The following is a 22,789-nucleotide window of genomic DNA, read 5'->3' as shown; positions in this document are numbered from 1 at the left end:
ATGTTTGATTCATTTTAATTGGCTGTGATTCTAATTTAAAAGTCTTTAAAACAACTTGTGCCGTTAGAGCGTTCTGTGTACTTTTACACTGAGTGCATTTCAGAGCCTGTACTTTTTAACTTTTACTCCTGGAAATAAGTTCAGTCAGTACTCCTTTTTCACAAGTATCTATGTTTGTGTATTTAAGTAAAACAGGTGAGCACTTCTGCCAAAGCTGATTAATGCTCATTATAGAGCCAGGTCAGGTCAATTATGCTTCAATAACTTTAGAGAAAAAACAAGCCCCTGCTCCCTCACTCAATTCTTTCTCCAGAACAACAGATATATCTTTTTCTGTGCCTCCCTGTCCTCCTCGAGCTTATCTCAGCCAGCGAGGAGGTGATCTCCAGAAGGAAACGCTCTGAAATCAACCGAGCATTCCTGTGTTTGACATGCCGTCTGGGTCCTGCAGTCTGCTCGTTTGAGCCATTGTTGAGTCGCTTAATTTAGACTAGATTCCAAACTCTGAGTCGTGCCACTGTCTCAGCAGCCGTATGTGATGACATATGAACAGGAATAAATAGATTTCTTCCGCTAATTATGAGAACAGCTGGGGCGATGAGGCCCATTGGGCGGCTTTGGTGATTCACCGTCTGCAGTAGTTTACAGTGTTTACACCTTGTCAGTGGTGACTGCGGTGGACTTTCTGTTGAGGTCTGGGACAGGATAGTGTGAAAGGTGTGTTGTGGGGATGATTGTGTTAAAAAGAAAGTTTAAAATTAAAGAGGCACATTACAGCTTCATCTGATAGCATCTAATCTCTTAAATTTATTCAAAGTATTCGGAGTAGATTTCGGCAGTCAGGTTGGATAAGATCTTAAAATGTTTGTTCAAGAGAAGAAAATGATCTGATATGGGATTAGGGCATGTAATCCATTTTTTATTTTTTTGATCTGGATTAAACCTCCAGTATTTGAATAGATTTGGGATACTCGCTAATCCCAGCAGACGGGTGGAATTAAGTCCTGTGTCCACTTACGATGGCCAGCACCAACAACCTCAATTTCAACGCTCATCATTTCTAAGGTAACTTCAGCTTCCATCGGTCGTGACCGTTGGTAGCTCTGTGTGCTTAATATTTTCAGCAAGAAAACATAAAAATAATGTAAAGAAAACCACATCATCCTGGCATTAGCAGCAACTCTAGAATGGGAAATAGTAACCACCAAAAATGCAAGTCAGACCAGCGTCTCCTTCCTTATTGCTGATCCCAGAAGCCCGGTCTCGAGATTATGATCGGTCAAAGTCAGTCAGTGGGAAGTGACAATGACGAGTGCAGTGCCATTTAAAAAGTTGAACTGTTTCAAACTCAGAGCGCAGTGACGGATAACAGCTGAGGCTGAGAGCGCTTCTGTGACAAGGACACCGAGCGCTAAAACACTGAACTACATTAGTTTGAAAATGCTGCCAGCTCAAAAAATGTCCACAGGGGACAAATGCCAATCTGTAAGATTTCAGGTCCAAATTAAAAAAATAAAAAATAAAAATGCATTTTTTTTAAAACAATAAAACATTTATATAATGTACATAATTATACAGTCATTTATCATTTGAAATGATCTGGACATAAAGAATATTCTGGCTACATTAAAGCATCATCACGGTGAAGTCAATTAAAAGGAGGAATTTTGACCCTTTAAAAACATACAAACACACACATACTGTATCATTGACTTTTGTTTATCCATGTATGAATTGTACAGGGACACAGTCAGAATTTGAGAGACAGATCAGAGTGGACTTTTCAAACTTTGCAAAGTGGAAGGTTGTCCTTTATCAGTGTGTGTGTGAGTGTGATGTCTTCTGTCCCTTCAAAATAAAACACTTAAACGTGACAACCTGCTGGTCTTAAACATGTAGCTTACATTCTAACACATGATCACTTTTGATCCCCATCTGAGTGATTACATCAAATGTTGCGTTGAAAAAGGGGTTACAATAAATCCAGTTTCAATTCATTGAACAAGTTAGCCCAGGTTTTGCAGCACTGCTTTAAATGACTGCTTACATTAATCCATCATCTTCATTGAGTTTGCCGCTCACGGTGTCTTGTATTGAGCTTCACAAATCCTTCAGATTTCCGTATCAGAGGAGGGACTATCACTGTCAGGCCCTCAGGGGAGAAACCCTTTGAGGTGCAGAGAGGAAGACTTTGGACCTGAAAAGGTTTTCCGGTAGGAACCAGTATGCCGGGGCCATGGGGGGAACCCTTCACGTCTCCATGAGAATAAACACATTTCCATGAGAGGCCATCTCTGAGGTGGGAGTCCATCACCAGCACAATGGGCCTGCAGATGGCTGATCCTGCCACACAAGGCTATCACCGCAGGCGGCCCCACTCAGAGGGAGGCCAGGGGAGAGTCACAAGTCGGGTCGGGGTCTGTGTATTGGTTTATACTACTTTGCAGATCACAATCAACATTTTCAATCACTTATAACAGAACAAAGACAAACGTCAGTTGTTTAATTTCCAAGTATCATGACTAAAGCTGTAACCATTAGATGATTGATAAAAAAAAAAATCCCGAGCAATTTTTACAACTGAGACATCATGTTACACAATTTGCTTGAGGATTTACTCACTACCTATTAGCTAATCATTAAATGGAAGTTAGTTCCTCATTCGTTCCCCAGGAGCTTTTCAAAAATGTGAAGTATGAGTAATTGTATTTTAAGATTTTGTAATGGCCAAAGCGAAATGTTTAAGCAAGCAGAAACTGTTTTAATAAGCGATACAATTATATTGTTTTAACACAGACCTAACCAAAATGTTTAATTTTTCCTGTCATGTTCCTATTTTGTACGAGTGAGCCCACATTCCTCCGACCTTTAACTATCAACTGAAGGAAAACCGTAACTGCAGAAGTAAATTTGCAGCATGCAAACCAGACTATTCTGAGTGTTCACAGCAGAGCAGTTAAAAAGAACTGAAGTTACTGGATAAAAGTGTTGCTGCTTGTTTCCACAGAATTTAACTCATTCTGAGCACATCCCCTCTTACTCACATAGAAACTAGGTTTTTATGTGGTTTTACACTGAACATGAGGTTGTTAAGGGGGACATTGTGTTGTTAGCATGAAAAGTTAACCAGCAGGGCGGGAGTGCTCTGTGTTGTCTTTGTCATAAAGCAGTTTAGGGGAAATATCTGGTTTAATTTTTTATTTTTTATTGAATCATCTTTTGTGTAATCAATCAATCTTGTTGTGTTCTCAATGTGTTGCACCTCAGCAGACCATCATTTGTCTCTTTGTTGTTATGTTAACCGTCATCTTCAAAATAAGACTCGAGTCAGAACACATGAAATAAGCAACACATACCGATGCATGCAGTACTTCTATGTAATCACATCAAACACAAAAGTATGTATAGCTCCATACATGCGATTAGTAAAGTCACATGATGTCTTAAACCTTCCCTTTTTATGAAATACAATCCAACGTTTCCGTTAAACATTGCTTCCTGATGTTAAAAACTAAACTATAAAAAATGTTTATTACATTTATTATGACGGCAACAGAAAATCACCCTGTCGTGACGTCAGCTCAAAAATATTGTATAGTTGCATGATATAATTTAGTCATGATGACTCACAAATGGATAACGCAGCCTGCTTTGGACAAAAAGCAAAAATTTTTTAAAAAGGCCTTCGCACACTGAATCGTTTTATTTCTCAGAAATTGCAGCAAAATTAAAAAAAAAATTTAAAAAAAACCCCCCTGATTTTGTATTGTTTTAGCAACACTTTTGTCTTCTCTTCTTAAGAACCAATTTAATATCAAGGGCCCTTTCCTTGAGTAATTGTAGGTACTGTAATTGTTGTTTTGCTTTTATAGAAATGGTGGCAAAAGTAAATTAAAGCTTACAGTTTATTTTAAATGAATGCAAATAAAAGTGGCCCTAAACCACTCCCCTGAGGCACGCAGTGACTTTGTTTTCCTTCTACATTAGAATAAATACCTCGACAACTCTGTTTAAGAGTTTGTACAAGATTGCTATACTGATGAAAGTAAACCCCAAATGTGTCTGTGTTTCTACGTGAGTTTACTCCTCTGTGACATTACTCCTGCTATAAATAGCCCTGTGTGAGTGAAGTCTTCCCGTTAACCCATTCTGTAATAAGGGAGTGTTCTTCGATCCTGTTAGTCACCGGGCGCTCCGGTCACCTGAGAAGCACCCTGACAAAGATGGCATTGATCAGTCCTTCCACTGCCTGCCCTTCTCTCCTCTAACCCCAAACACAGTCTGACGCCTCGCTCAAGGTGACGGCGTCTGACACAAACAGGGTAAGACAGTGGGAGTGAGGGATGGAGCAGCAGGTCTCGGCAGCCTCGCTCTTTATACAGCATCGTTAAGTTTAATGCGAGGCTCCACGGGGCGTCCATTTTCTCATCTTCCTCCACTTTCATTCTGATTGCCTCGGCCCTCAAGCTGTGACAGAAATACAGAGGCTATAAGACTGAGTTTGACTCTGAGCCAAAAGGTCTCACCGCCGCCATTTAGAATAATATTCAATCGCTCAAGAAGACTTAATGTTAACATGGTGTAGTGGAGGTCTTTTCTAAGCTTAATGGCACACTGAGGGATTTAGAAGGGGAACACAAAGACGTGAATGTAACTGAAGCTCTGATGAGTAAGTGTGAGAGAGAGAGCGACACACAAAAAGAGGGAGAGGTCAGATGTGTGATCCAGGTCTGGTGTCATGTTATGTGCCTCCAGGGCATAGTATGTCCCAGGACTCGAAGCTTCTTTTTTTTTTTTTTTCATCTCTGATTCATTTGTTTCTGCGCTGACTCTCACACTACTCCTGCTCGCTCATCAAATTCAACCAGCAACCGGCCCGTATGTTGTTTTAGGAAACAGTACGCCATTGAGTCACTTTCAGAGCGGCTCATTCATCAAGGGAACACAAGCCGACCTCGAGCTCTCTGAATCAGCATCATCCACTGAAGGATATTGTATTGTGAGTCCCATGGACACTGTAATGTGTGCTGTAATTTCACCAGTTGTCATGAGAACGTGTGTCCGTCTGTGTTCTGTGAGAGGAGTCATCCCAGACGGGCCCTGACTCAGAGGCCAGACAGGCGGCCGTCCGGACCCCTCACCCTCCCCGCCCTGCCCTGCCTCCGCCACACCTCAGTGAAAACCCACATACAGTCCCCCCCCCCCCCCACCGTCATCAGCCCAAATCACAACATGTTATGCAGAGGGAGCAGAAATAGCAAGGAGGGTCCTTTCTGATCATCGTCCCATAAAAACACTCTGTTTCGTCCAGTTATGGACCTCGAAACGAGGGCACGCCATAAATCTTAATTATGAGGAGGCTTTGTTTGTTTCATCCCAGACACATAAATCATTTGCTTATTACTTTATTTTGTTCAACCTCAAAGATTCACCACTGTGAACACATTTTATTACTGTGCAAATCTTTGGACCGGGCTGCAGTGGGATCTTAATTCACATCCACACAAAACAACTGTTTAATTGGAAAATAATAGATTCATCTCTTTTATCTCACTCTTCTCCATGGTTGTTCCAGGGGGGAGATCCCCACACACACACACACACACACACACACACACACACACACATTTTTTCCACACAGACAGAAACGTTTACGTTCAGCATAACAGCTGCAATGAAAGGCTCCTTGTGAAACTGATAAGATTATGAGTTTATTTGAAATATTTCTAAAAGAATGAGGCTGATGTTCTGCACGGGGAGTTTGGAGATGGAGCTCATTTTTAAGTTTTACATGTTTAATAGAAGCAGATTCAGTAGAGCAAAAAAAAAAAAAAAAACACTTCACAGAAAGATGTAAAGAGACACAACTGAGCATCCAAACCCAAAGTACAATGACGCTTTAAAAACTAAATGATATGCTGAATCCATGTCCTGTCAGTTTCAGAGTTGGCAGCCTTTAATTGAGCGTTCAAACGAGCATCATCGACTCTGTTAGATTTCACAGCCTAAAGTTGCTCTTAAATTGTGTTTGTGTTTTTGACACTTGAGCCACTTCTCTCATACAATGTGAAAAATAAGAGTACATGAATTACTGGGCTGTGTGAATTGGTACGCTATCAAATGAATTAGAATCAGTTAATGTCAGTCTTTATTGTTTATCTATAATTATTAGTCTGTTTATATTCTGCCTAATCATTGTCATCAGTCAGTCAGAGAGCTGCAGTTGGGGGGGGGGGGGGGGGGGTGGCCCCGGGCCCCGGGCCCCGGGCCCCGGGCCCATTTAACATCTTAACATCTTGATTAGGATGTCAAACATTTTACAACATGCTGAAAAATTGCAACACATTTCATCTCTGATCACGACAACATTTTTCCGGTTACATCTGTTTGATCTCACAGGATTACATTTTGAATTGATCACGAGCAAACGTGTACGTATACATCACACGTCTGACATTAACTTTGACTTACTCTCAAGTCAAACTCGCTGGATGGATCTGAAGGTGAACGGCTGTTTAAAAAGTTTGATTTGTATTTGCATGTGCACAGTAACACCTTTTATCTCTTCTTATAATGAACTGCTCATGCTTGGTGTTTGGATAAAAGATGGCTTCTCCCTCCCTCCTTTGCTTCCCTGTATAGCATTGCAGTGGAAGTAGTGCAGCATGTTGTGGCTCTTCACATGTACTGTACCTCACTTTTGTGGTTGTCTGTCAGTCTCAGTGCAGATGAACCACATGGTTTCCATAATGCCCCACATACACTTAGAAAAAAAAATCCCTTACACACACACACACACACACACACACACACACACGTTTGTTTTCACTGGTTAACCTGCTGTTGGATTTGTGAGATTTATTTAACTTATTGAACCGTTAAGCTTCGAACAGTCTCAAGTTCTCATATATTCCAAGAAGTGCATTTTTTTTCCACCCTGTGCTGCGTCTGACCTTGGTACTTTGTTATGTTTCTGTTTTTTGTATTTATTCAACATTTTAAAAAAGAGTTAATTTAACCCTTGGCGTGTTTGAGGGTGTCTCAGTCTTTCTGATGTGGAAATAAAGGCCGTTACTCAGGGGCCCTTCCTCCGAGCAAAAGAGAGAATGATGAACGGCATGTCTTACTGAGTTCTGGGTTTAAATGATGGGAATCTGACATGCTGTGAGTCATGTCCCCGGTTTTGAGAAATCAGCTAATGAAGCATTTAACCGCCTCCGAGGTCACAGCACTGTTTGGTTGAGTTACACTGCATGATGGCAAAGGTGTGCATCATCCATCAGGAAGCATATATCAAGGAAAACACGTCCAGGAAGCTGCAGTGAGCTGTTTAATCCTGAGCGATATGTGGCCTAGTGTCTGTCCAGACTCTGATAAGTTGTTGTCTTTTTTTTTGTTACAAAGCGGTGAAATAATCCGTGTTTTTACTTTTTTCAAGCTTTGGCCAAAGTCGTATGACGTTGCTGCAGCACTGAGTGTGACATCAGAAGAAGAAAAGAGCAGTGTTTGGATCTGGTGAATGCCCTCAGCTCTTCTTCTCCTCCGTCTATTTCCAGCCTGTGTGTCACTGCCGCTCTACAAACGGCTGCATGACTCGTGTGGATGCGTCTCTGGTCACATCTGACTCACTGAACGAGCCTTTTCTCACCACTCGACATGTCCAGGCCTGGTTACCCAATGACCCAGCAACTCCACACACACCTCCACACCCAGACCAAGAGGGTCCATGTGGGCATGTGGACCTGAACCTTAAGGGGGAAGTGAGGGGGGGTCGTATGAGGTTGGAGGGCTGTTTTATGTGGCTGTCTGGGAAGTGAGAGGAATAATAGACTGCTATAATTGGTGCCCCCTGATTTCCTGGCAGCACTGCAGGCTCCCTAGAGGATAGCATGTGTCCGAACTTGTGTGTGTGTGTGTGTGTGTGTTTGTGTGTGTGTGTGTGTGTGTGTGTGTGTGTGTGTGTACAGGCTGACACATGGATGGCTGAGGAGCAGGGATGTGATAAACACGCTGGGCAAAAGGGGATCTCCGTCCAGGAGTGGGCTCCATACTTTAGTGGTGAAGTCATTGGGAAAAATCCTCGTTGAACTGGAGGAGGGACAGGCAAACACACACACACACACACACACACACACACACACACACACAGATATTACCATACAACATTTGCACGTGAGTCAAAATTTTCCTTCCTAAAGTTGGGACACACTTCTCCTCCCATAATTCCATTATCTCATGATTCCACATGAAATAAAGCTCAATCCTATCAGCATTCATTCATCCAGCTGATAAAAAGACGTACCCGTGGAGTGTTCTGCGCTCGCCTCAGGTCAGAGTGCTGCCTAACCGCAGTGTGCGCCTTGCCTTGCTGTTGTGTTAGGTGTGAACTGTGGCCCTGTGGAGCGTTGGGTAACACTGGTGATTGCCTAAGCAGTTGTTGTGATGATGTTGTAACCAGTCGGACCTGGCTGGGCTTTGACTGTCATGTGAGCCCTTGTTCTCTATCACTCCGCTGCCTGTGGCGTCAGGGCATGAGTGTGTGCCTGTGTGTGTGATCTGATTTGTGGATTTCATTAGCGTAAAGAACATAAAAAGTGCGACTGCGGAGTGTTGTGCAGCCCTCAGAGAGGAAAGGGGGGCGCGCAGGTCAGAGGTGGCCTCTGTCTCCTGGTTCTTCACAGAGCGAGCACGCAGGACATCCAGACTCACTCCACAGCCGATGAACGGCAGCAGGAAATGATAGATCATTAAAAAATGAGAGGCTGAGATGGAGCTCACAGATTAACTCTTTACAGTAATAATCAGGCAGCAGGAAGCGCACACATCAGGGGATTTCCCTCCATATCTCCTCATGTTGTCACTCTTGATGGCACTTGATGGATTTCTTATTTTTTTTACACTTTTTTCTGCTCACTGCTCTGTTCATATGACATCAGGAGTAGAGTTGTTAAACAGTGATGAATCCAGGTGTGAAGCTCTTTAGTCTTAACTACACTTTTTAATTTTAAGATTTTCTGCAGATATGGAGCGAGGGATGCTGCAGCCGACACCAGGCGCTGTTTTAACCCCGAATGAAAACAGAAGTGAGGATACAAAGCTTTATTCATGCAGCAGACTTTATCAAGTACTTTGACAGGAACATAAACTACAGAAGGATGTCCTTCCCTTGTTTTGGATTCTGTGAAAAGTGACTTTTCTACGCCATAATTGTAGTCTTTTTGGTTGTAAGAGTTATCTCTGTTGTAGTTTACTTTTTTTTCTGGTTTCTTTAGTAGACAGCAAGTGATCTTCAAAAACACCTCACCTTACATATTTAGATTGTGTGTGTGTGTGTGTGTGTGTGTGTGTGTGTGTGTGTGTGTGTGTGTGTAAGTTTGATTCTTTAATTCTAAATCAACTTTAATGAATGGTTAGTCTCCTCTCTGCTGCAGGCGGACACGACCTGTCACACACTTCTTCATCACATCGTTGTTGTTTGTTTTTTTATTATTATTACTGAACGAGCTCTCTGAGAGGGATTAATAAAGATGAAAGAGTGACCACACGGATGGCGTCACACGAGATGTCGGAGCTGATGTGGTTTCTCTCGTCTCCCGTTCATAAATATTGATTTCACTTTTTATTCAGTCTTTGATAAGGTGACGACGCAGTCATCATGAAAACTTCAGCTGGCGGAGGCTTGAAGTGTGTATGAGTGGCACATCTCTGTTTTGTCTTTTCATTGAAAATCTGCTTTTTAAGCTGCTCAGATCTGATGATCACACAAATCCAATCTCTACATTTATATTTGTAGACTGGGGTTTCTCATGCTGCAGCTTTTCATTTCTGTTTCTATTTGAACCCTCAGTTTTCTTCTAAGACACAACGACAGAGCTTAATTAAGAGTGTTTGTCTGCTCCTTTCCTTTATTTGTGTTTTCTTGTTTCGTTTGGTCAACGACTGAAATAAACTCAGACACTAAAAAATAATCATCATTTTAGAGATTTGAACCTTTCTGCAGAATCTGTCATTTAAAAAAATATAGTTAACAAAGTGGTTTAGTGGTAAAGTCTGTGATGAATTAAAGCTGCGAGGATTTGTTTGCAGCCTGCGTGTTTTAATGAGTCGTGTGTGTGTGTGTGTGTGTGTGTGTGTGTGTGTGTGTGTGCAGGTAAATCAAAGATCAAATATCTAAAGTAATGATGGGGTTGATGCTGAGAACATCGATGAACTAGAAGTTTTTTTATTATTTTTATAACCCTCATAAAGTTCAGCTCCTCCAGCTTTGAGCACTTCTCCTTGTGATTGATTCAGAGAGCAGCTGTGACGAAGTTTGAAAGCTTTTAATGGTGATAAAAAAAACACCTACACTTTCAGACTTTTTATGACACTTTTTAATGTCTCTTTGTTTTCTAACATAAAGAAATAAAGGAGAAAAGTCACGTTTATATGGATCCATTTTTTTCTGTTCATACCTCACACTAAAGTTATTTGCTTTCATGATTTTTAGAACACGAACTTTAAAAAGATGATTTCATCTTTTCACTGTCACATTAAATAAGAAAAGAGATGAAAAGAATGATTTTAACTTTTGCACATTTTTTAGTTTCTGTTAATTTACAATCAGTTTTTATTTTGAGACAGATTTATTTGAACGTTTTATAGATTTACATGCGCGCTTTCTTTTCAGAGAGAACTTTAACATTTCTTAATTTTTCTTTGAAAGACTGAGACGAGATTGTAATCTTTTATAATTAACAAAGACTTTTTAGGCTGGATTTTCAAAGCGTTTAAAAAGCTGCCTGTATGTTGGGAAGAGGCTGTAAAAAGAGTGATTTATGTCTCTGAGTCTGACTGACCAGAAAGAGGCTCAAATCAGGAGCTTTCTTTGATTCTTACTTAAAACTCAGGATTCATATGAAGCAGTGCTGAACGATTTTAAAGAAGCAAATTAGAGTCAAACACTGAGATTTCATTTTTACTAAATTACATCTTCTAGCTCTTTGAAATATCCGCTCCTGTTTTTTTTAATTATTATTCTTTGTCTTTTTCAAGTTTCAGAAGTTAAAAAATCCTCTTAGTCTTGTCCATATTAGTCTTTATCACCTGCTTATATTTTTAGCTAATTGTTATTTTTTAATGTTTACATTGTAAAGAGAGAGAGAGCATCATCTACCAAAGTTAAGTTCCTTGTGTGTTAAACATACCTGGCAAATAAAGTTTCTTATTCTTTTAGATTTTATTCTCTTTTACTGAACATTTAAAATAAATAACCTTTAATCCTGAAGCTGTAACATCTCATGATATTAATGATATTTTTATTTGATGCATGCTCAGGCTCTGAAATCTTTGTCAGACTTATGAAAGGTTTAAAACCAGAGAAGTGCAGCTCAGATACTCACGGCTTGTAAATTATGAAACCATCTACAGTAGAAATCCATCATGTCCTGCAGAAGGTGGAAGCAGATCTTCCCCCCCCTTTAAAAAAAAAAAAAAAAGCAGAAAAGGATAAGATTTTTAATTTCAAAAGAGAGACAGACGGAGAGACGCTGGTGACTGTGAGCCATTAAAACCTGTTTTCGACTGCTAGCTTTCAGCGTCTTTGTTGCTGGATTTGCCCGGGCTCATGACTCAGTGTTGCTCATCGTGTAGGAGATGATTCGCCCGCCATTTCTCAAAACTCTTTCTCTTGCTCTTTGTTCTCGCCTGTTTGCTTACAACTCTTGTTTCCCCTTTGTCTCTCATCTGTCTTTGCCTTCTTCATACTCAGATTCAGGTTTGATGTTTTTTCTCAATCTTACTTTGTAGATATAAAAGTCTTTTTTAAAGTTGGGGGGGGATGGGGAATCTGGAAGGCTTTGTTTCCCTCCAAAAACAAACACACACACACACACACACACACACACACACACACACACAAAAGTCCTCTCTTGATTTTTGATACTCCTGACCATTTCCTTTTGTGTAATTTAACGCATGATCCATCTGCTAGACTTCCCGTCTCCTTGATGCCCATTCACATGTAGGATATCCATTACGTGGTTAATCATTACCAAACACCTTCCTTGTTGTAAACTCAATCATTTAACACAACCTTGGGGTTTTTTTCTCACCATTATCAAGGTGTGTGTGTGTGTGTGTGTGTGTGTGTGTGTGTGGGTGTGTGTGTGTGTGTTGAGGTAAGGAAGGGACGGAAATGACTTTGCCTCCCTCGGAGAAAGTTATCAGCCATAAACTCAACCGTATGTGACACGAGAGCCCACGCAAACCTGCCCTTAAACCTGTGGTGTGTGTGTGTGTGTGTGTGTGTGAGGCCTCTGAGACGTGAACAAAGGTGGAGGCTTTAGAAACACTGGTTGAGGGGATGTAATTGACTGTGTATAGGAGCACAAGTGAGGGGTCTTTAGTATGTATTTGTTTAGTGATTAATCACTAACTCCAGCCGAGGGATGGGCCACTGATTCGCTATTCTCAGGCATTCTCTGCACACTCGCGTCTTTTTTTTTTTTCTTTGCGTGTGGATGTACGAAGAGGGTGGTGGTGTGTGCTTGTGTGTGTGTGGGGGGGGAGGGGGGGGGTTAAATCTCGTAAAGGGTTTTCCTAATATGGGCTGTCTTATTTAGCACCCTCCCCCTGTGGGCCATCCCCCCTCCAGGCTTCGACCAGTGATAACACAGCTTCACTTCCTCATTAATTGGCTGAAACCAGTTCTTACAGGAACCGCCTGTGATAAATGTGAGAGTTCTGAGAAGTCATTCATTTCTCCTCGCTGCAGCGGCAGAGGAGGCACTGCAGGGGAGTTGAACGAGTTCACCGATGTGTGTGTGTGAGAGAGAGAGAGAGAGAGAGGAAGCGGCGTATGTGTGTGTGTACAAGAGGAGAGGAGAGGAGAGGAGAGCGGGAGAATGTGGGTGACTACTGCTGCTGTATGAAGATCAGTTAACTTCAGCCTTTCTTTTTTTTATTTCTTTTCTTTTTTTTTACTGTTTTAGGTTTTTTTTTGTAGCAGCTTTGTTTTTCTACAGCAAAGCCTGTACTTGTTTTTGTCCTTCTCTTTACATGCGTGTGGGTTCATGTGTGTGTGCGTGTGTGTGTGTGTGTGTGGGGATGAGCAGTGAAGGGATTGCACTCGTTGCTCTCGCCGTCTTTCTCTCTCTCCCTCCTCGGAGGGGAGAGAGGAAGCAGGGGAGACCGACGACAGTGGACAGGACACAGGACAGCATGCCTTCCTTTGTTGCTGCCCTTGGGCTGGTGAGTAACAATGATGTGACGTGATTTGTGCCCCCCCCCCTCCTCCTCCTCCTCCTCCTCCTTCCCTTCCTCTCTCTCTCTCTCTTTCTTTCTATCTCTCCTCGTCCTTCCCTCCCTCTTTCCCTCCTTTTCCTCTCCACCTTCTATCTCCCTCCTCTCTCTCTCTCTCTCTTTCTCTGTTGGTGGAGGCAGATCTGTTCCTCTTCTGGGTGCGGCACTGCAGAAGCCCTTCAGGGAGTACTTGGAGGCCCAGAAGGCCAAACTGCACCATCACGCCGGAGAGGGGATCCCGACTGTAAGTACGGGGGGCCTCAGAGCCTCTATTCATTCACATGTGCGCGCCAAGGAAAGAATGTGGCCCCCTTACTTTTGCCTCTTTCACTCCTTCTCCCTCCTCTTTTTTTCTCTTCTTGAAGTCCCTTTCTTCTCTTTATCTAAGCCTTCTTTTATTTCTCTCTGTGACCTATTTTCCTCTAAAGAACACATTCATGCTGTTTCACCCTTCCTCCCCGTTTCATTTAAAATGTTAAACTTAATTTCATGTTTATAAGATTTTTATGTTTTTTATTTTTTTATTCTAACCCGTGGTGTTACAGTAGATTACAGGGGCTTGTTTAGGACCAGAATGACAGAGTAGCTCGGGGCTGCACTGGGCGGGCTGGAGGGGGAGGAGAAAAGGGGGGGGGGGGGGAGAGGGGCCAGTGTGGGGTCTGGTTGTATTGAACTGTACTACTGTAGCGCGGGGCGTGCTGACTCATGCTCCATCTCACCAATTGGAGTGTGTGTGTGAGTGTGGTCACTCCCCTATGTGTCACACACACACTTGCACTCAGTGCCCCGCCTGAACCCAGCACTGACTGTAGACCAGGGTGGGGGCCTCTGTCCCCCCCCCACCACCCCCCCCCCCCCCCCCCCCCCTTCACCTCAACCTCCGTCAGTGACAATCCATCAAAACCCCCCAGTCTAGAACAAAAAGAGCCAGTTGTAGTTCTCTTTCAAAGCTCCTCACTCCCTCTTTCTCCGTCTGATTCATTGAAAACGGGTTTGCTTTTTTTATGCGCCTTACGAGGCAGGAGAACGAAAAAAGGAGTTGCACAAGGACAGATTAAGGCATTTTCTAGAACAATGTTCCTTTTTTCTTGTAACTTGAGCCTCCTGCAGTTACAGGAGAGAAGCAAGGCAATTTAACTTGGTGGAGGCAGGCTGCAGGCTGGGGTCAACGGGGGCGTTCGGAGGGGAGGACGGTGGGGGCTGCCGCGTGTTTTATTACCCCTGATCTCTATCTGTCCTGCACATGGAGCTGGATCCCCACCTAGCCTACAGCATCAGGAGCAGAGAGGGGAGAGAGCAGGGTGTGGGGTGAAAGAGGAGGAGGAGGAGGAGGGGGGGGGGGGTGGCCCTGAGCGTACTGACCGAGCTCCTCTCTGTGTTCTCTGTGGTTCTCTCTGGCAGGAGGAGAGCTGGCTGCCGTGGCTCTTCGAGAAGGTTGTGGTCATCATGGTATGCTTCTTTGTCTGCTCCATTGTCAACTCCATGGCGCAGAGCTACGCCAAGCGCAAGCAGCAGGAGAAATTCTCTGTGGGGAAGACGGAGTGAAGGCCGGCACGCGATCGTATCGCGAACTTCAGAGGCTCGCATCACTTCGCTCCCGCTGATGCCTCCACATTTTCTGCCGCTTCGTGTCCGCCTCCATCTGGTTTCTCTTTTCCTTTCCGTAGCAACATGTTTACGTTGAACTTGGACTTCCATTAGTCTTGCTCTTTTTGAGTGCTTTGTGTGCGGTAGTGCTTTTGTGCGGTTGTTTTCGTTAAGGTAGGTGCTTGTCGGGTTGCGTGAGACATCGCCGTTGCCTTTAGATACTCGTGAGCACGTGAGAGGAAGATGCTGGCTGTTTTTACGCTGCACTGTGTGATCCTTGGACCAACAAGTCTCATATGACTGTAGAGACTCCAGATTGAAATAAGCTAGTGCTGTTTCTTTGTTAAATAAAGTATGCATTATGTACCCTTGCTGCTTTAATGATAAGTTATTCTGTGCTGTTCTGTCGAGTTGTTTGGCTGAATCTGTGTAGAGCTCCCGAGTCAGTTGGAGTCGTGATGCGAGTGATCGTCCCGTCCTGGTCATGGACCGCTTCTTTTTGTGAATCCAGTGTCGTTCTACTTTTTGGATTTTAAATGATAAATGGGCCATGGATCGCCCTGCTGGTCCCTTTGTCTGCCCTTATTGTTCTGCTTCCAGGAAGAGAGCACATGAGTCAGCCCGGGGGCTACTTTACCAGATGCAGCCGTATATTGAATCACATCTACGACTCTGCTTGTGTGCGTGCCTGTGTTTGTGAGAGAGAGAGAGAGAGAGAGCAGCGAGATAGTCGGCTGCGTGGCTGCCACATTTGTTTCCCCCCTTTTATCTTTTATGGATTAAAGCTGATTTTGCTCTGTTAATAGACTGCAGTAGGAGTCTGCGTGGAAGTGGTGCGATAGCAGATAGTAGCTAAAAACAGTGTGCGTCCTGTTTGTCTTTTGTCTTTACTTGTCAGGTTTATTTTTTAATCCTTTTTACACGAGACGAGGACAGCGAGCAAATGTTTGACATCACCGGAGCCTCTCTTAAAGCAAAGCTCGTCATTTAATACAGTCGCTCCTTTTTTTCTTTTTTAATCACGTCAGCTTTCGTTCTTTCTCCTTTTCCCCCCCTTTTATTCGCCGGAGAAACGTGCTATTTTCTCCCTCTCTGTAGCGCCGCTGTGCTACGCTGGACTGAGCACAGTGGGCGCTAGAGCAGGCGCAAGCAGGAGGGAGGGAGGGAGGGAGGGAGGGAGAGAGGGAGGGACTGAGAGAGAGAGAGAAAACCTCAAGCACAGCACAGTGAAAAGCGTCTGTGCCGTTACCTCAGCTGAACCTTCGAATGAACTCGTTGCACTGCCCCAGTCACGGAGCCAGGAGACGAATCACTCGAGTAGATTCAAAACAGAGGGGTACTGTTGAGCGGGCTGAACCCTGCGCTCTGCGCCAGCTCTAGTCAGAACATTTTACATCTCCCTTTTTTCTCTCCTGTCATGGTAAGTGGAATTAGGATTTTTTTTTTCTCTCTCTCTCTTTTCATTGTTGTCTGTACATGCGTTCGTCACTCTCTCGGCCTGTCAGATAGCTTATCAGACTGGTGTTGGCTGTTAAGATTTCAAGGCGACAACAGTCTGTAGGCTGTCTGACATTTCGGGCTCTCTCATCTGACCAGCATCCTGTTTTGTCCTCCTTTCTGTTACTGTCATTGTTTCAGTTAGCATCAGTTCCCATTTTTAAAGGTGTGTGTGCGCGTGTGTGTGTGCGTGTGTGTGTGTGTGTGTGCTGCCGCTGCGATGTCACTTCCCTTTATCCCAACCGCTCCTGTAGCATTGAGACATGGCTCTATTGTTTATTTCCTCCTTGCTGACGTCCGTGAGGGTTTTTGTGGTTTTATGTGGGGGGAACTGTGTCTTCTCATGTTTGCAAATGCAGATGTAGTGATGTCAGTGGTGTACCTCTGTATATGTGTGTGCGTGTACGTGTGTGTGTGTGTGTGTGTGAGTTGGCTCTGTCCTCTTGAATTTCCAGAGAATCCAGACAGTACACACCTTATTGCAACACATCACATTGTGACACCCAGTCCTAGGTATGGTACACACAGTGCTCGCTCGGCTCTCCCCTTCCCTTTTACACTTCCCTCTTCTCTAATCCGAGTACTTTCTTTTGTTTCTCAATATCCACTTTTTTTTTTTTTTTTTTCTCAGAGGAAGCTGCATTTTATTGGGGATTTTTTATTTTTTACTAAGGGGCCACAAATTGGTGATTATGCAAAGCTGGAAATCATTGCTTGACCAGTGGATCTTTTTTGCCACAAAGCCTCAGGTTTATTTAGAGCTTTTTTCTTTTTCGAGCTTTTTTCCTCATCATTAAAGCAAAAATCATTGGATAACACTGGAATGGCTCGCTGGCTGACTGAGTGTTTTTCTTGGCAGTTTCAGGATGTCCTGTTCCATAAGGGAGCCCCCTTTTGGCATGCCTGTCTGAATGCGTGTGTGCATGCTTGTCGAGATACTCTTGTTTATATCTGGACTTGTAATTCTCTGTATTTCTTGTGTTGTTTTAAATATGTATGCACAGTTTTTTCTCACTCCTCTGCTTAAAATAAAGTCTGTTAAAACGAGGATCTGCAGTCTCCTGGTTTTCTTTTTTTGAAATACGATCAATCTTGACCACGCTGGGCCGGTGTTGACCCTCAGGCCTCAGAAGAATCTCACATGTCAGCCGAGGAAAGAGCGACGAGGAGAGGTCCATCACAAGCCCGATTTCTCCGTCTTGAGTTTCACATCCAAACGCTCATCACATTACTGGTTTACTCTCCTCACACTGACATCATCTCCATTTTCAGATACCAAGCTAACCGTCCTCTGTGCGCTGTAGAGTATTTATGCAATCTTGTTTATAAATGTAGCTTTATAAGAACAGAAGTTTTATTTTTAGGAGTAACACTTAACATTTGATGCACAAAGAGCGAATTCAAAGATATTCGTCTTGACTGTTTTTCTAACTTGCTCAAAATAAAAATGAATGATTCGTGTTATTTTGGGGTTGCATTAAAAAGTCAAAAATCTGTGAAATACATGAAGCAGTCAGTCCAACTGTTTGAATGCCTGTTAATGACGTGATGTAATTCAGGTGTTTTTCATGTCAGAGCTGTTTTCTGATGGTTGTAAAAAGATAAAACGACGTCGGCGTCTTCAGGTCAGACGACTCCCCCTCTTACTCACCCACCTGCCCCTGTCGAAGAAAAGTGGTGTACCCCGAGCAGCAGCAGCAGCAGCAGCCACACCCTGAGCACCATGAAGAGGACTGTTTCCACCCCACCCCACCCTACCCCGGGGCTCCAGCTGAAAACCCAACATGCAAATCCTGCCTGTCCAAACAGGCTGGGGGACCGACGATTCAAATAACCACACCGCTTTTGTCCTTCTCTCTCTCTCTCATCTCTCCATATGCTCTACATGTACAACCGTTGAGTCGCTGGTTTAATTACCCCTCACCCTCCTCCAACACCACCTCCCTCACTGTCTCTCACGCCACAGTTTTTTCTCTCGCTCTCCTTCCTGTCAGCAGGCTAAACCACCGAGGGATGCTGAAATATCCCTGACTTCATCCAGCACCCTCCCACTCACAAGCCCACTCTGCGTTTGGTTATCCATTTAGCTCCTTCCACACTCTGTCCCATTAAATTAGGCTGACCATTTGGATTGTTTCATCCCTTTTTTTTTTCTTTTTAAGTTTGATTTAAAATCACTTTAAGCTCCTTTGTTTTTGTGAGAAGCTGTCGGGGTGGGTGGGGGTCACGTCGGACCACAGAGGAGGGAGGGAGTAGACCGAACGTTGCAGAGAAGCGTTTACTAATGCAGGTTCACATCATCGAGGAGTCCGGCCTCTTTTATGCACAAAATCTCAGTATTAAGATGAACAGCTTTTATCTTCATTTATCATCTATCATTTATCGTGTAATAAAAATATACATAAACTAAGCAAACAACAAGAAGAGAATATCCATAGTGGCTCGATCCGGTCCTACAGCCAACACTTCACAAAAATAAAGTGGAGCTCGCTCAGGAACAAAAGCAACAAATCTAATGTTTTACATCTGATACAACTCACATCGCTGTGTAAACGTTTGACAATTCAAAAATATTTGCTCAGTATGAGTCAGAAGAATTATTCTCAGGTTGAGTGGATTTAATATTTTTTTAAAAATCAACTTTAAAACAAAGTTGTCCTGATCGATGCGTTACTCACGTGGTTTCGGAAATGTGAATGTTTTTAAGTACGTATTTTGGCCACAGTAGATCAATGTATTGTGGGTATAATACGGAAGGTTGAGGGTTTGATCCCCAACTCCTGCAGCAACATGTCCGATGTGTCGTTGAGCAAGGCACCGAACCCGCTGCTTCGTCAGTGTATGAAAGGATTAGTTACTTCTGATGGTGTCTTTACATAAGACATCGACCATCAGTGTGTGGATGTGTTTAGTTTGAAAAGTGCAATACAATCTCAAGACCATGTAGCATTTTTTTGTAACAACGATATGATTAATTTCTACTACTCTATTATCATCCCCCCCCGCCCCCCATATTGTATATGTTCAATATGTTGGTCTTGAACTGTCTTGATGTTTACATACAGCCAGATAGACAAACAGACATGCAATAAAGAAAGTTGAAGGAAAGTGTTGAATGAATACACTGCACTGGGGTTAGCATCCTCAGACGTCTTTCTGTAGTCGTAGTTTAAGATTTTCAGACAGATCAATAAAGTCAACATTATGGAAGGATTTTTTAAGTGTTAACTTACAGAATCATAACGGACATAAATGACTGAAAAGTCTTCAAACATATTTTGATTTTTACATTTCAAACTGCTTTACGTGTTTGTCAGTGATCTTTATCAATGACTCGACTTCCAACAGATATTGATTGAATGAAAATAGATCCTAGCATGACATTACATACCTAGCGGTTATGTTGCGGCTACATCCCTCATCGCGGCTGCTGTGGGTTTGAATCCCACCATGGCCCTTTGCTGCATATGACCCCCCCCCCCTCCCCCTCCCTCTCTCTCTCCTCCTAGCAGGAGTCTCAGGTCTCTCTTCAGCTGTCTTCTCTAATAAAGGTGAAAAGGCCCAAATTAAAAATAATATATACATGGATGAGTTTGTCTTAAGAACTACAAAATGATCGTCTTGGAAACAGCTGTGTAAGTTTTGCATTCCTGCTCATTGTAGCATCACTTTTGTTTATGTGCATGCATATTGATGTTTATTGTTCTCTGTGTGTAATGGATCTTTAACTGTGTGTTATAGATCTCTGTGTTCTACAGAACTGCAGGTGCGGCAGTAGCTCAGTCTGTAGCGACTTGGGTTGGGAACCAGAGGATGGCCATGTTCAAGTGCTGGTGTGGACCAAACCTGGAGATTGGTCTGGTAGCTGAAGAGGTGCCGGTTCTCTTCCTGAGCACAGCCAAGGTGTCCTCGAGCAATGCATTGAATCCCAGCAGCTTAGGAGCGCCCGCTGTGTTACCCCCTGACGCTGACATCTCTCATTGTTGCACTTCCACAGAATCCTGTTTGTGCATGTGTTTGTTTCAGCAATGTGTGTGTCATGTTTAACCACAGAGTACAAATCTGAAGTTCCCCTCACGGGATGAATAAAGTGTATCTTACTTAATCAACTTTTTTTTTCCTTTTTTTTTTTTTGGTACCTGCTGTGTTTGTTTTTGTATGTTTAAGATGGCGACTTACAAAATACAAGAATGAAGAAAAGCGTGTCGGCCTCGAAAAGTTCACATGTTAATAAATCCTTTCACTGGGAGCTTTTTGTTGTGCGGATCGTGTTTGCTTCTCTTGACATGAAATTGAAGTTGTTGCTGTTGATATTTAGAAGAATAGCAGGGAAAAAATCTGTGAAGCATGAGTTGCATACAAAAAATAAAACCGGATCTCTCTTGAAATATGAGCTTCCTGTCTGAAGACTCTCTGTCTCTTACTTTGTCATACACGTTTATTAGTGCGCACGCACACACACACACACTCATCATCACTGTGGTTAGTGCCTCAGCCTCAGATCCAAAGGCCTTTGTTTCCTTTATTGTGGCTTCGGCATGCCAAGATCAAACAGGCTTATCAGCCTCTTCTGACTCTTCATAATTCACTCCATGTGGGAGCAGAGATTATTGGTCTCATTTGAAGTAGATCACTGGGTTGATTCTCAAGATGTAAAGCCTAAATCAACGTATCAACAGGAACTTGGCTGCACTCTGTTTCTCCATGATTTACAATTATTTAAGTGCAGCCCTTCAAACCGTTAATATCCACTGATGCACTGTTTCTCAGATTGACTTTGACACAACAAAACACATCTTCCTGCGCTGCGTTAAGCTAAACTATGTGTGGGTATTTTAACAGCTAGAGTTCGGCAGAAGCATCTGCTGTTCCTGCCCACGCAGTGCCAACATGGCAGAACGCCTAATGGTCCATGCCAGGTGGCAGCGACCAGGGCAGCGTGACGAAACACACATCCGTGCTCCTTCCGCTTACTCAAAGAGTTAACACTCCCATCCAGTTCAGACTGCGTGTTTGTTGACTTTAAAGGACAGGTGACAGATTAAAGACATCAGTCAGTTTAAGCTGCGTTAGTTTGTGAGGAGGACGCTGAAACATCAGTGAATTGAATTTTTGTCTGCCATAGTCCAAAACAAAACTCAATCTTGCTCTTAGCAACGTTCAGAAATGGGCACGTGTCTCAAACATAGATCCTCTTTTCTTCATGGGTCCATGATTCAGAACGAGAGGTGGAAAGTACAAACTCTTTTAGAATTATTTTGGGACTTTTACGCCTTAATTAAAGAGACAGATAGGATGGTGTCTGAAATCAGGAAGAGAGAGAGTGTCGGATTTGTACCCGTGCTGTTGCCTCAGTGCATGAAGCGTGCAAACTAACTGCGAGGCCACCAGCACCACCGGAAATCCCCAATCTTAGTTACGATTAAAATCGATTGTTCAGGTATAACTACAGTTCACTGAAGGAATCATTGTCTTTATTTGAAGGGACCATGCACAACAAAACTGTCTGAGTTAGCTAAGAAGCTAATTTACATCTGTCAGACTGCTCATTTGTTTTTATCACGTTCTGTATAAGTGGCACAGTGCAGAGGAAGTCTTCCTTTTCACTTTGGTCGAAACAAAGAACAAAAAGGTGCAGGGAGGGAAAAACGTGATGACTTGCCATGCATAATTTTTCCTCCCACCTTTTGTGTCCCAGGAGTTCTGCCAACGAATCTGCGTCATCAAGGTGTGTCATAGATAACAGTGTACTTGACTTTTAAAGTAGAGCGAACACAAAGCGGTGGCATGCCTGAGGGCCGCAGTCAGCGTTAAAGTGAAGAAATGCATCTACTATTCCAGCCCACACAGAGACAGAAACCTCACCCCTGAGATGTGAGGAGACGTCACAGAGTCGTCCTCTGCTGCAGCGTTTTATCCTCGGGCTCTGAGTGCAGCTTAAGCTCAGCTTTACATGTCAATGCAGGTGTCTGTGTCATGACATGATGCCATTACAGAAATATTACTCTGGGAATGTTTCACACTGCCTTCCAAGCATGCCAGTCCTGGGAATGTGTGGTCCGCTCTTTCCACTGTAGATGCAAATTAGGCAACACAAGAAACAACCACGAAAATTGCCTGTGGATGCATATTTAGACTTTATTTTGAAGGTGCATTGAAGACATGTAGAACAGCTTGGTTTGCTGAGGGTGGTGGTGCTTGGGGGGGGGGGGGGGCTAATGGAAATAAGTCACTTTTCAGCTTCAGCTAGTAAAGCAACCTGCTGGTGGCACAACATGAAGTCAGGGAGGTCACCCAGATCAGTCAGATGCTTCCTCTGGAGACCATGCATAGCTTACCTCACTGTAATTTAATTTGTAAGTGATCTAATAGGGGTTGACCTACCACACAAACCAATAATGTCAACCTCACATTGAGATCAGTA

General features: G+C 43.2%; 1 protein-coding gene and 1 long non-coding RNA gene across 5 annotated transcripts in view; both read left to right on the top strand.

Annotated features, from left to right (window-relative positions):
- LOC306831892 (vacuole membrane protein 1-like) overlaps positions 1 to 17,413 on the top strand; it is a 71,756-nt gene extending 54,343 nt beyond the window's left edge. For all 4 annotated transcript variants that reach the window (XM_079356152.1, XM_079356153.1, XM_079356154.1 and 1 more), the window contains 2 exons: positions 13,423 to 13,525; positions 14,683 to 17,413. In XM_079356152.1, coding sequence (XP_079212278.1) covers positions 13,423 to 13,525; positions 14,683 to 14,826 — 247 coding nt within the window. In that variant the 3' untranslated portion in view covers positions 14,827 to 17,413. The remainder of the gene's footprint in view (positions 1 to 13,422; positions 13,526 to 14,682) is intronic.
- A 2,688-nt stretch (positions 17,414 to 20,101) lies between these two features.
- Positions 20,102 to 20,470, top strand: LOC306832072. Its single transcript, XR_013780177.1, has 2 exons — positions 20,102 to 20,151; positions 20,194 to 20,470. It is a non-coding gene; the product is annotated as an uncharacterized lncRNA (long non-coding RNA).
- The last annotated feature ends 2,319 nt before the right edge of the window (positions 20,471 to 22,789 follow it).

This window comes from Symphodus melops, assembly GCF_947650265.1.
Source record: "Symphodus melops genome assembly, chromosome: 11".
Lineage (NCBI taxonomy): Eukaryota > Metazoa > Chordata > Actinopteri > Labriformes > Labridae > Symphodus > Symphodus melops.
This window is presented reverse-complemented; position numbering and strand designations above follow the sequence as displayed.